Source organism: Corvus kubaryi, unplaced genomic scaffold (assembly GCF_017639235.1).
Source record: "Corvus kubaryi isolate FWS band 111438036 unplaced genomic scaffold, C.kubaryi_AGA036_p1.0 37398, whole genome shotgun sequence".
NCBI classification, from domain to species: Eukaryota; Metazoa; Chordata; class Aves; order Passeriformes; family Corvidae; genus Corvus; species Corvus kubaryi.
In genome coordinates, this window is record NW_024581137.1 from 4,374,006 (window position 1) to 4,388,067 (window position 14,062).

General features: G+C 35.9%; 1 protein-coding gene and 1 long non-coding RNA gene across 11 annotated transcripts in view; one reads left to right on the forward strand and one right to left on the reverse strand.

Annotated features, from left to right (window-relative positions):
* NFX1 (nuclear transcription factor, X-box binding 1) overlaps positions 1 to 8,989 on the forward strand; it is an 89,132-nt gene extending 80,143 nt beyond the window's left edge. For 4 of the 10 annotated variants that reach the window (XM_042044480.1, XM_042044488.1, XM_042044478.1 and 1 more), the window contains 2 exons: positions 3,553 to 3,654; positions 5,149 to 8,989. In XM_042044480.1, coding sequence (XP_041900414.1) covers positions 3,553 to 3,654; positions 5,149 to 5,224 — 178 coding nt within the window. In that variant the 3' untranslated portion in view covers positions 5,225 to 8,989. Of the gene's footprint in view, positions 1 to 3,552; positions 3,655 to 5,148 lie in introns of those variants that run through there. The other 6 variants (XM_042044479.1, XM_042044482.1, XR_006018750.1 and 3 more) reach the window with 5 other exon arrangements.
* LOC121672056 lies at positions 1,930 to 5,155 on the reverse strand. Its single transcript, XR_006018751.1, has 2 exons — positions 4,264 to 5,155; positions 1,930 to 3,820 (listed from the first exon to the last, which is right to left on the reverse strand). It is a non-coding gene; the product is annotated as an uncharacterized LOC121672056 (long non-coding RNA).
* Positions 8,990 to 14,062: the final 5,073 nt, after the last annotated feature.

Sequence of the window (14,062 nt, forward strand, 5' to 3'; positions counted from 1 at the left end):
GCTTGCAGTCTTGAAGAAGATAAATTGAGTCATGATTTCCACATTCCGGTTTTATACAACAGGCCATCCTGTCAGCACTAGCACTGCCTTAAAATCAGCAGATAATTTATGTTCAAGCTTCTCCCTGTACTGCTGTTAAAAATGTGTCATCTCAACTTTTTTGCTTGAGGCAGGCACTTGGCTTTTTTTTTCCTTACTTTGAGAATAAGTTAATGAAACGAAGAATAGCAACTTTCATATCAAAATGTCCAAAATACTTGCAGAGCTTTTTGTGTTCATATCAACAGTTCTTTTACAACTGATGATAGATAACCATGGCTGGTTAGGTAGGGTCTGCTTTCTTTCTTATTTCCAGTAATTAATTAATCAAAGTTTTTTTTTTTTTCCCCATTGTACATCTCTTTAGTTGAATTCAATTGTTTGGGGTTTTTCCACATGGACTAAATGTGGGCTGTTTCATCTCTTTTTTTCCTCTTTAACCAATCAGTGTGCCACCAAGGTATACAGAAAATGGTGTTCATTTTGCTGGAATGCAAGTTTATAGATTTTTGTCTCTAAATCTCCTGTGGTTTCATGACATACCAATTTGCTGTTTATCTCTTCTGCTTTTTTTGAGGAATGCTAAATTTTCTCAAAGCTATAACAGGTCTAGGCCTTGATGTAACCAAAGTAGATTTTGTTCCAGGATCATCTCTAATTGTTCACAAGGCTTTGATCCCTCCTAATTTTTAAAGGTATGCTAGATTAACCCTCTACATCCTGGGAACATTTAACTTTAGAGCAGAACTGCTGATTTACATTCTTGAAATGCAGGACCATTCTCTTTTTTCAGTAAGATTTCTTTTTTTTTAGGTAATTAGTAGAAATCAGTGCACATATATTCTTCGAAGTGTTGTGTTTCTGACATTTCAGAGCTCTCATTTATTTTCTTCTTTTTTTACTGTACAAGCAAGATTTAGTCTGATGTTCTGGAGTAAGGACAGACACTTTAGTTGTTGAAGGCCTTTCTAGCCTTTCTTTTTTTTGCTTAATTACCTCCAGGCAATTTGCTTTCCATGTTTTTGCTCATCACAGTTGATAAAAATGAAAGAGGACAACAGAATACCCTCCCATCTACCACTGTTGTCTTTTTCCAGTTAGAACTCTACCGTTGAGATGTAAGTGAAATGGCAGTGGGAGCATTTGGCTTTATATGGCAGGCTTAGAGCTAAAGGACTTCTTAACCATTTTAGACGAGAGGAATATTAGCTGTTCTCAACTGATAGGACTGTAATACACTTGTTGTTAGAGTGTACATGTAAACATAATATAACCTTGAAAAAATTACGGTCATTGGCAAGTAACTTCTTTTCCAGATAATGAAAACTTTCACTGTTGGGGAGATGGGGGTGCTTTTTAAATTGGTGACCTATGTTTGTAAGATTTTGTAGTTCATTTGAATAGACTGTCAGTACTCAGTTTAAAACAGTACTGAAAGGAGCTCAGGGATCATCACGTAATATTTTAGTGGACTTTTGACTTACCTTGAAAGTGTTGTGGAGTTTTTCATCTGTGTTGCCACAATATCACAAAAATTTGCCCTTAAATACAAACTGATAGAAACAAGACATTATGAAATAAAAAAGATAAATATGATGGAAATAAGACAAATACATAATTTTTGTAAGCTCTGAAATAGAACTGGCGTTCATCTGTGTACTGTTGTGAGATTTCAACTGCTTAAAGCTCTCAGGGGAATGGGGAGAAAGTATGAATTACCAAGAATGTGACAAAGCATGGAACTCAACATGTGCACATTTCTGGAATTATAACAATGCACAACACATTGCTTTGCAGCATTTCTGCTATTCAGTGTGTAATTTTGAAAGAAACAAGATGCATGTGTTGGTATTCATTGAGTAGAAATTTAATTAGCAAACACAGAGAATCTCGTGATCTAGAGGAGTTTATTTAGAAATGCATAAATAAAGTAATTAAGGAGGAAATATTATTTAGTACTTGACATAGAATCATGTAGGTTGGGAAAAGACCCTTAAGATCATTGAGTCCAATTGTACTACCAAGTCTGCCCTTAAACCAAGTCCCCAAACACCATATCTACACATCTTTTAAATACCTCCAGGGATGGTGACAGCCACTTCCCTGGGCAGCCTGTTCCAATGCTTGGCAGTTCTCTCAGTGAAGAACTTTTTGCTAATACCCGATAAAAACCATTCAGGAATGCAGTTTGATTAGTGTACAAGAAGTAGTTTGGTCTGAAAATGTCAGTAGCATGGGTTTAGAAGAAGGTGCAGGAAGGGTAAGAAATTGACCTTGATGAGGTTTAAGAATTTTAATTTATTCATCTTATCTGCTCCCAGATAAGATGAAAAAGAAACTGTTAATGGGAAAGCTCTTTCAGTCTTGCAGTTAAATCATCCAAGTGAAATAGGACAAACTCGTTCTTGAAAGTAGCTCATGAATTTAGAGGAAATTTTAAGACATCTCCACAATCTATTAGAGATACAGTGTGTTTGGTAATGATTTGGATTGGTTTTTTTAGTTAGATGCCTTTTTGGAACAATCTTTCTAGGACTTTTTTTTCCTGGGTGTTGGGGGTTGTTTGTTTCAGACTTTTTTTTTTTTTTTAATATATCCTTCCTCTTTCTCCAGCCATTGCAGCCTTTGGGCATAGACTGCCAACTGAAGTTGAGTGTGATTCAAAGCTTAGAACATATAAGTATACATGCTAAAGTACACTGTTCTCCTATACTGGAGAACATACTGCCCTGTGGCTATAGCCATGGGGTGACCCTTACACTTCAGATGGGACAGGCACAAGTGTGATGCTTCATTGTGTGGTGGCAATCACATAATAGATTGTAATTAGTGTGGAGGACAGAAGCTGATTTTTTAATTTCCCCACTCTAATGCATAATGTTTTTTTTCTGATCTGATTCACCTGGAATTGCTTACAAGGAAGAGGCAGTTGTTGTTTGGGAGAGTGCTGCTTAGCAGGGTGCTGTGATCAACAAGTTTAACATGATTTACTGCCAGAGTTTGAGAAGATGCTTCCAAAACTTTAGGTAATATGTTGTAGAGATTCAGTGAACCGTGTTCTCATGCTGCTGAGTTAAGCTATTAAGTTGTTCCTTCTGATTTATATCTTGTTCTTTAAAAGAACAGATATGTTGCCCTTGAGTATAAGTATTCCGGTTTTGGTATTTTAACAGTTGATCATTTAATGCACTTCATAGTAGAAAGGATTTGTGGACCTGACATGCAGAAAAGGAGTTTGGGTACCAATGCTCAAATCTAGTAAGCTGCTTCTGCATCTTTTATAGACAGAAGTGAAGAGACATTTAGAATACTGGATATCTTCTTTGTAATGAAAATGTATTTTTTGCAGTGTTGGTCTCCATGGTTGGAAAATTAAGTATTTGAATAGATGATTTAAGAATGCAAGTATGAACTCTGACACCAAAACTGCTACTTACAAATATTACTCATTCCCAACTTCTTAATGAATATGATTTCCTATTGAATTAAGTAACCTTTCTTTTATTTCTTTAGAGGGAAGTCGGTTTGTCCAAGCAATACCTTAACTTCTGTGCTAGATAAAGAAATGCAGAGCAGGCCTGCACCTCCTCTTCCTCATTACAAACAAACAGATAAGTAAGGAATTTGGATTTAAAACCATATTCTTCAGTTTTGTTCTGAGTTCCCCAAGGAACATGTTCCTAAGCTTCAACTTTATACACCGTTTCTTCTTTTTTCTTAACCCACACACAGCTTTGGAGCTTGCAGCATGCACTGAGATGTTCTTTCCACAGAAGCAAGCCTGAAATTAAGTGATACAAAAACATAGGATTGACTGTGTGTTATAGGGGTAGTAGTATAACAAATATTATGGGGTTTTAAAATTATTTTTTAATAAATATTACACGATTGGGAAGAGAGTGCTGTTTTGGAGGTTTGGGGATTCCTTTTTTTTTTTACCTTTAACCAAGAGTAGTGTCTTACTGGCATAAAATTATTTATTTGGACAGATACTAAATGTATTTTTTTGTGTGGATATGACTACACAGTTGATTAAAAGTGAACTACCATTTTTATCAGATAGTGAGTATTACTGAAGGTGGGATATATAAGACATCTTGGTCAATAGTCCTAAAAGGACAGTCTTTACATTGTATGACCTGCCAGCTTCACATACCTGTAGTTATCTCATAGTTATGATTTTTTTTTTTTTTAATGGATGGCTTATTATTTTTTCAGGTTTACCTTTCAAAAGTGTTTTCTTCCCAAGTTTTTCCCAGATTAGCATCTGAAATCATGTTCAAGTACCTTTTACAGAAGGGGACTGCTTAATGTTGCAGTAGCTACAGTTGGTAGATGCTGCTGGAATACAAAGTAGGCTGTTCTGAGAAAATTTAAATTGTTTCAGAGCTAAGCATCTAGAGCAAAATACATTTCCAAAAGGATTGCTTAAGGTGTAATTCAATGTCAGTTTTAAACAGGTTCTTACTCTTCGTTTCCACTTCTGTGGGATTGCTGTCTTCAGTGACCCTAATTAATGACAAGGAGTTACGTAGCAAAATTAAATAAAGGACTTTAGCCATTTATTTTTCATTTCTAGAAGTAAAGTTTCTTTAGAAGTTCTTAATTCTACAAAACCTTGTGAAAGATCTCATACTGTCTTACTGAAAAAAATCTTTAGTGTTTGAATTTGCTATTACCATATTTTTTTTGTTACTCTTGCTTTTGAAATCAAGTGGATTTATCATCAGCTCAGTTCAACAGTATTTCTTTTGCTGTTTCTTTTAAGAGGGCATTTTGGACATTTAATCTTCAGTACAGTATCATTTTTTTAATAAATATTACTGGTAAACTACATTTTCTAGTAAAACCCCAAAACAAATTCTGTCGATTCAGACACATGTCGATGTACATTAATTTAATCAAGCATATGTTTTTGTCAAAATTCAGTTAACAAAGGCTTTCTGGAGCATTAAGGTACTCCAACTAAAACTTAATTTAGAAGTGCATGCTATTGACCGATGCAGTGTGTATGTGCACATTGAGACATTACAGGAGTTTGTGATTCAGTTTACTTTGTATCTTGTTTTACATGCACGTGAGTAATATCTAATATTTTTATAATTTCAGGAGTAGTGGAAACAGTGGTTTATCCAAACCATTAAAGGAAGAGCCAGTAATTGACTACTTTGATGTCCAGGACTGAAGTGATTGATGGTGAATCATTCAGATGAATCAGAATCACATAGATTATGATACAGAAGCTTAGAGGTGAAAATGCTAAGTTATTGTGTGAGGTGCTTTTTGATTATCTGTCAAATGATCAGTTGTTCAATATATTCATAATTTGACATCTAAAGTTAGATTGATAAGCTAGTTTAAAAAGTTAAGCATTTCAACAGTTTATGTAACTGCATAATACCTAATAGTGGTATAGCTTTTTAAATCTGGGTTTGGTGCAATTTTGTATCTAATGTGCTGTCAGAATAATGTAGATTTTCATTGATGACTTTGAAGCAAGAGAACTGGTGGTAAACAAATATATTTTTGGAATATTAAGAACAACAATAAATCTCAAATATTTATTTTGACATATATCACACAAGTTAAAATGGACTAGAAATAATACATGATAAAAACACTGGTTGGGATATTCTTAACTATTTTCATGTTTTATTAATTCATTTTTGGTTTAATGTGGTAAATTTGAGAATTTGAGTTATACTTCTACATGGAAAGAAATATAAAATTTATGTGTGAATATATACATAAATGCCTATTAAGAGCAGAGACTTGCTTTGGAATCTGAAGAACCAGTATTTGGGGAAGGTGGGGAATTGAGACTTACTCTAATTTATCTCAAATTTGGTATGTTAAAAAAGAAAAGAAAAACAAGCAAAAACAAAGAAAAAAACCCAAAGCAAACAACAATAAAACCAACTCCACAACACGAGATTCCTACTACTACTATGTTTTTATTCAAGACCTTGAACAAAATCAGACATTACATATTATTTTGGTGTTCTGTGCATGGTTTTATTGCGGTTTATTTTTTTTTTTTTCTGTACTGTGCAAGCTTAAGATAAATGCGTGAAGTTTGGTTTAAGTATGTTATGTATTTGGAATAATACTTGTAACAGTTATAAGACCATCTGCCTGAACTATTTGGCAATGGAAGATCTTTGTTTTATGGGAAATACCATTAGCAAAATGGGAGGGCAGTTTAAACACTGAAAGACACCAGAGTGGTCTCATGATGGTGAATTGTTTCCAGATCTTGATTTAAGATAGCTGAGTAGCTCTCTGGGAGAGGAGATTGTAGGTCTGATCAGAAGAGGTGGTACAGCTCTGAATTTGAGTAATACCTGTTCTCCTGAGGAGAAGGTTTTTTGTATTAATAGCTTTGGGAACTCTGACACTGAGGTACTCTGGTTCTTGTTGCTTGAGGCTGCAACAATGTAGCACTAGAGGTGAGCCCCCTGTACAGCATCAGAGGCTGATGCTAAAAAGGGGCTCACTATGTTGTAGTGTGAGATTCATTGCCAAAAAACGGAAGGCATTCACTCATGCTTAGATTCACTTAGAGTTATCATATGACCCTGAGCCTTAACTATGAAGCATTCCATGGCTACATTTCAATTGAGCAGCTCATGAGACATGGAACAAGTAGAAAACTCACAGACCATATCTGTCCCCCCAAATGTTTTGAAAATAAAATGCATGCTATTATTGTATATTTTTACAGGAGTTTATTATTTCACATTTTAAAAGATGCAGTCTTAAATGTTACTAAACATTTGAAGTGTTTCAGGTAAAACAGGTACCTTCAAGAGTGTTCAGGCTTTTAATTTGTATGTAGTGATTTTAATTTGTTTTACTTTTTTGTCTAAGACTTTGTGAACAGAAATGAAAAATAAATCAGTATGTCTTACATTGCCCTTAATTTCTTAAGCAAATTATGGTTTAATTCTACAAGGTGTACTGCTAAGATCAGCTGAAGAAATAAGTTACTTAGCACCTTTCCAGGAATGTATTTCCTCAATCCCTTCCTTGTGAGGACTGTATCTGTATCAGTGCTTGCAGACAAATGCTGACTCAATGTGGCCAAAAAAAGGCTATTTCTGGTTTTGAAACTCAGAGCTATGTTAATATAGCACTGATTTCAAGCTTGTAAGACCTCTAGGAAGAATGTACATAGTTACGTTGCAAAGGTAGGTTCCACACAGGAGCTGGCAACACATGTCCAGTGAACTGAGTCAGGTGCTTGTATGCTGGAGCACACACAGTTGGTTTACTATAGGTAGACCTAACATTACAGAAAACCAAAGTGGTTTAGTTGATAAGAAATGGAATAAAGGTGCAGCCTACTAACTTTTCACAGTTTCACATGAATATAGCCAAAACCATCACATTTGCACCTCTGATTTGAAATTTAAAACCTAAAAGGTTTTCATAGCATTATTTTCAGCTCTGTTTAGTGGAATTCTTATCAGATTATGGCATTAACATAAAAATGAGAGCTTTGGTGTGACGCACTTCAGCAGTCAAGTTGCCACTGCTTGTAATAAGAAAATGGGGGTAATCTCAGTTTCTCAGGCTAAGATTAATAATTATTACTGAATCTGTTCATACTGAGAAGTCATACTTCTTATCACTTGCCTCTTAATTACATGAATGTTAAAGCATTTTTATAGATCTGTATGTTACACATCTCTAAATCATGGCTATTGGAGCATACCTGTAGTTACGAAGAAATTCGTAAGTACTGAATCTTTTTTTTAAATGCATTTTAATAATTTGGTTAAAAATATGATACCGTATGTTTGCCATGAAAGTAATTTTCCCCTGGAACTCAGCTACATAGCCTTAAGAAAGAATTCAGTAAGGCTAACAGTGGTGCTGTTCTCTCTGTTTTTGTTTGCTTTTGCTGCAATCTTTGACTTTCATATGGTATAGTCATAAGGCTGGAGTTTTGATATATGTGATAACTTAGCTTCATATTGCATGTGTGCTTCGTGGAAATACTTTTCAAATAGCTATTTTTTAAATCTGAGCTGGCCTTTACACCTTTTATCTAATAGAAAAATAAGTAGGTAAAAGAAATCTTTGCATCCGTGAAGTCAGTGACAAAAATCATTTTGACATCACTGTAACTATGACTTCAGCTTTGATATGCTAGCAATTTTCCACAGCCCTAAGAATAATAATTTCCTGTAAATATATTTACCTTTCAGTAAGCATCTTCTGAAATAAGTTATGTGATACCAGTTGGAATACATGCAACTTCATGAAGTGCTTTTAAAACTGTGTTTAAAATAGGCAGGTAGTTTGGCATTTGGGCTGTGCTGTTGCCTTTCTGTATAGTTTAACATATTTAACATGCTCTGAATATTCAGTATTTGGGTTTAACCTAAAATTGTATAAGATGCATAAGTAGACTTCAATATCACTGTTTCTGTGGCAGTTTTTACAGTATCTGCTTCATAATGAAATGAGCAAAATAAAATTTTTCTACAACGCTTGTTATTTGTTGAAAAATTCATATTTAACTTGATTTTTTCAAGTTACTGATGTAAAATTACTTTCTTTATAAACCCAAAATAAATCTTAATTTAAAGTTCAGTGCTTTGGAATTGTTTGCAAACTTCATCTTGGTGTTCAAGGGTTGGAAGACTGAGACATCACAGAGAAACAAGAGTAAAAATTTAAATGGACATTTGGGAAGACTTTTCCCTCAAATTTTTATATAAAAGGTGTGATTTCCTGGATCTGAAGTGATTTTTAAATGAATGCTGTGTGGAGAATGAAGCACGTAAAGAGGACTCCCCAGGAAATGGAGAGTATGCTGCCTTCTCGGAATTCAGAACTACAGGAGAGATGATTCTGGATAGAAATGTACATTTTGGTTATATGAAAAACCCTTTATTATGTCAGCCTAAATGCTACTTGGCAATAAAATGTATGATTTTAACTTATGGTCCCTTTATTGTTGTTTGTTCACCATTCAGTTGTAACGGTGACTGTAAGGCAGATGGAGGGAGGGGAAGTGAGGACTAATGTAACTTTAAAGTCCCTGTGGGCTTTAGATACAACAAATTCAGGATGATAAATGGGGGGTGGAGAGATGATGTAAAAATTTTGCCATCACAGTTCAGTAAGTGACGGGAAGATTCAAAGAACAAGCAGTCTGAGAATCAGAAGTTTGAAATAATTTGAACTGCCTGCTCCCGAAACTTTTAAACCTGGTCATGCATTTTCAGCAAAAGCCTGACCTGGTATTTCAGATGAAGTGCAAGATGGCTCATAGAAATTCAGAAAGTGATCTGAGATTGAAGAATCTTGAAAGACAGATGAAAACCTTTTATCTTGCTATGTCAACTGTCTCTAAGTTTGGACGTCCATTTCATGTATTTTTAGAAGATGAGGATGGCATGTTGCGGGTATACAAGCATTGGAAAATGTGTTACCTAGAAATCTTTGCCTGAAAAAAAACACTTGCACTTCAGTTAGGTCTGTCATGGACTAGGGGGAGACCAAATAAGTCTTCCTTATCAGTGTGTGCAAATGGCAGCAGAAGAGACAATCAGTTTTGTTTTCTGAACCCTTTTCCATGTTTGGAAATAGGCTTAGATGGATACTATTGTTCAAATGTTGGGTTTCAAGTATTTTAGCCTTTGTAGATAGTGAATTCCCAGCAGAAGCTATCATATTTAACAAATGCTGTCCTCGTCCTTTACTAAAATGCTGAATTCCTAAGATGGTTGATGTGCAAATTTTTATGTCTATATACTTGTTACTTAAGCATAAACCAGAATATTAGAGCCATTAGAAAGGGTATATATAGAGAGGCTGTATTTTGGATGCTCTCTGAGCTTTAGACCAGGTTTCTTAGTCTTTGTCATCTCAAGATTTTTGAAGGAGGTAGTGCAGTGTCTTGAGCAGATGGAGAGACCGTGTTGATACTGTCCTGCAAGAAGCAGGGTCCCAGAAGGATCCTGGGAATCTCTTGGTATTATCCATTGAGGTGCTGTTTCAAGCACTGTATTTTTACTATGTTTTTAAGTCAGGGTGTCTAATTTAAAGCTTCCATGGAAAATGCATGTCTCCTCCACAGCAGAAAATTATTTTTACCACTGAAAGAATCTTTTTAAGAGCACAGATCAAAGTATATCACCTTTCTGGTATTTCAGGCAATCCTCTTAGCATTTTAGGTACCATTATGAACTACTGTTGCCTTCTTTGGAGTTCTTTTCAGTAAAAGGAAGTAGGAGCAAAATGTGGCTGTTATGTCAAGTTCTGCTATGCTTGGCCTTCCCAGCTTCACTTTCTGTGGAATGTTCAGAATCTATCCCCTAGTAAATGGTTCGGTTTTCTAATGGATCTAATGTGTGCTTACTCCAGTATCCAATCATCTTGCTACATTCACATTTATTCCCTTAAAGTGTAGAAAATGTATTCTACTCAGAGAACTAGAGGACTTAATTTGTAAGGAGATGTAAGAAACTAAACTAAAAACATCAGCATAGAGAAAAATTTATCTTAATAGAACACTTTTTATATGCTAGTCAAAAGGCTGTCTTTCAAAATGTGTTTGGTAGAGTAAGCCAACATGTTTTACTAGGGAGTGTTATCAGAGACTGAACTAGTTCATGCCTCAAACATTGATATAAAAGAGTTTTGCCCATTATAGCAAAAACTGTATAAAGAAGACCACCCCCCTCCCCTCCCCAAAGGATGCCTGACTAGAACTTCGGACTGAAAGTCAAACTGCTGAGATTAGATAAAGGGAAAACCCATTCTTCAATCACCTGAAACAAACAAGTAAACAAGGAAAAGAATGTGAGCCAAACCCAGCAGCTGTGCTAAGAATCATCTCTGGCTTGCTTTGGGGTGGGGGATGCTGTAGTCCACAGACCCATTTGCTGGGAGCCAGTTTGCACAGATTTTCCCCCCAAATGGGGTGCGGTGAGGAAGTTTCGGTGTGTCATAACCTCTGCTCAGGGGCAGTGAAACCATCCTCCTTTACACAAACTGGCTGTGGAACCCCCAACCCTGGGAAGGCCACATCCACGGGACATTCATGTGAGCAGCAGCTGAGGGGGTGCCTTAATCCATCAAAGATCCCCCGAAGTGCCCCCACCAGAGTAATTCCTGAATCCTTGCACCACAGGACTGCACATGATGCAATAAACCCAGAGTCTGTTGTAAGAGACGATGGCAAACTTCCCCCTCCCAGGGAGGTGCCTGGGTTTTCCTACCTAGCCTGAACGTATATAAACCCATCGGATTCTATGCTTTTTGGGGGAACCTTCACCACCAAGAAGACCGGCTGGAGAGGATCAACGGAACATCACTGGGATCCACGGAGTGGTGATATTTTCCTTATTCTGTCCCTGTCACTCTTTCTGTCCCCCCCACCTATTTTCGATTTCTTTCTTTCTGTCTCTCTCATATTTGCTACCAAATAAAACCCATACTATTGTCACTGGCATTGGCACCTTTATTTGGGCGGAGGCATTTCTAAGAACTTTAGTAACTGGATCTTGACAAGAGTTACTTATATATCTAAGTTCCAGGAAGTAAAAGCTGTGGTGAAAACTGTTGGATGTTGGATAGTCACCTATCAAACAGTACAGTCAGGAAAGTACATTCTCTCCATTTAAGGCACCTAGACAGCCCATTTTTTTTTTAACAAGGAATTCAAGGAATTTTCAGAATTTACTGGTTACCCAGTAAGTTAGATACCTCTTATTAAGAAACACTGTTTCAGGAAGTGTTAATTAATATCTTCAGTCACTGCAGTAACTACTGACTCAGGCTGATGTTTAAATTCAGTATGTTGGCATCAAATAAATAGGTGCCAAAGTTTCTAGTTAAGTGTGATTGCTTAGGAAAGACAGTTCAGCAGCTTCAAGCAAAGTCTTCTGCAATTTTAATTATATTCTATTGTAGTCGGCAGTGATTAAACAGGTATTGGATTGAAGTATCAATTAAATAATTCATTAATTTTTATATAAGGTGTATTTTTGATAACTTCATTAGTCATTTAAGGAGTGTATGTCTTGGCTGTCAGCTGACAGTCACTTACTGAGTAATGTACTTACTAAGAATTTATAAAGCCTCATATGAAGTTAATTTTTTATTCCATGGTTTTCCTAGCTTTTTCAAGTCCTGGCCATGGGAAATTATTTTAATCTTCAGCCTAAATGTATACAAGGCCATGCACGTGGAATGAAATAACCTGATGCAACTGTACAGGCTGGAGCATAGACAGGTTGTCTTACATAGCAGCTTTATGCAAGAAGACCTGGGTGCCTGGGGATCCTGGTAGACAGTGAGCTAACCGTGAGTAAGTGCAGTGCACCCTTGTGGCAAAACCAGCCATATTCTCTGCCCTGGATTATTAAGCACAAACACAGCAGGTCGAAGGAAATCACTGCTCTCTATTCAGCATTTGTGAGATGACTTGTGTAATACTGGGTCCAGCTGCAGGCTCCCCAGTACAAGGAAGACCTTGGCTGAAACAAGTCAAACATCAAGTTTGTCAGGAGGCAGGAGTACATGATGTGACATAATGGAGAGGTTGAAGGCGCTGGATTTGTTCAGCCTCAGAAGGGGATACTGACATCTTATTGATGTCCATAAATACCTAATGGGATGTATGGAGAAGAGAGAGCCAGAGTGTATGGTGAAAGGGTGAGAGGAAATAGAAGTTGAAACATGAGAAATTTTGAGTTGATACACACTTTTACAGGGAAGGTGGTAAAATACAGGATGAGTTTACTCAGATATATTACAGAATTGACTTCTGTGAAGACATTAAGAACTCAATTATATGAGATCCTGAACAACCTTCTTTAACTGGACATGTTTGGAGCAGGAAATTGGACTACATCACCTCCATGAAGTCTCTTCCAACAAATATGATCCTAAAATTCATGGCCAACTTAAACAAGCTATGCTTTTGACTCAGTTTTTTCCTTGAGCTTTAGCAGTTCTTTTTCTACATACAGTGTTAGCTGCCAAAGGTGTGTGTACAGATGCATTAATAAAGTTCTCTCCATGTCTTTGCTGGGTTGTCTTGATCTCCCTGAGTTCCCTTTTAAACAAGCTGTTGATTCTCTTTATCATCTTAGTCTTTTTATTCACCTTTTCGAATATAGCATACAGTCTCCAGAAATTATTGGCTATATTCTATTAATATGCTAATATCGGTGCTACCTTTTGTCTTTTTCAAAAAGGTCATGATTTGTTAACTGATAAAAGAGGTAATTCTGCAGTCACACTGAAGTGTTCAATGCTAATAGCTCCTTGATGGTTGTTTTGTTCCAAATTTGGTATCTCCTAATCTTCTGTTGTTGTTTATTCTGATACAGCTTTTGTACTCTTCTAATGTTTACCATTCAGTAGTATTTACACATTTATGGGTAAAATATCTTCTGGTAGAACAGAAAGGAGTGAATGAAGGAAAATCAAATATTCATGTTTTCCTAGGACCTTATAAGCTGTATATGCAATGTTGTAACTCTGTTTTGATAAGGCTGTAATTTTTCAGTTACTACAATGTTTGCAAATTCAGAATGTTATAGTTAAATTCAAATATTAATTTTGGGGATAACACTAGGAGCAAATTTTAACATTTATTCATTCTAAGTGAACGAAAAAATTATTTTAGTGCTTCATAACATTTCTTTTGCATCAAAGAATGTATAAAATGGAAATAATTTATAAACACATTGTCTTGAAGAGAGAGCTCTTGGTATTCTGAAATTAATAAAGCATTATTTAAGTGTTACCTGATATTTAATTCCTTAATGAGGACATGCTTTTAATGGCCAAACAGTTTCTGGCATCAAAAACTCACTGAAGCAAGGTCAGTTTATTCTGTTGAATGGACATCTTATATCAAGAAGTTATAAAAAGGCTTGTTTTCAGAAGCAAAAGGATTTGCAAAATAGTGTAGTGACAGATGTGTTCCTCTTCACATTAATATAAACTAAAAACTGCTACCCTGTAAAATATTTTTCAAAACAATATCCAGGTC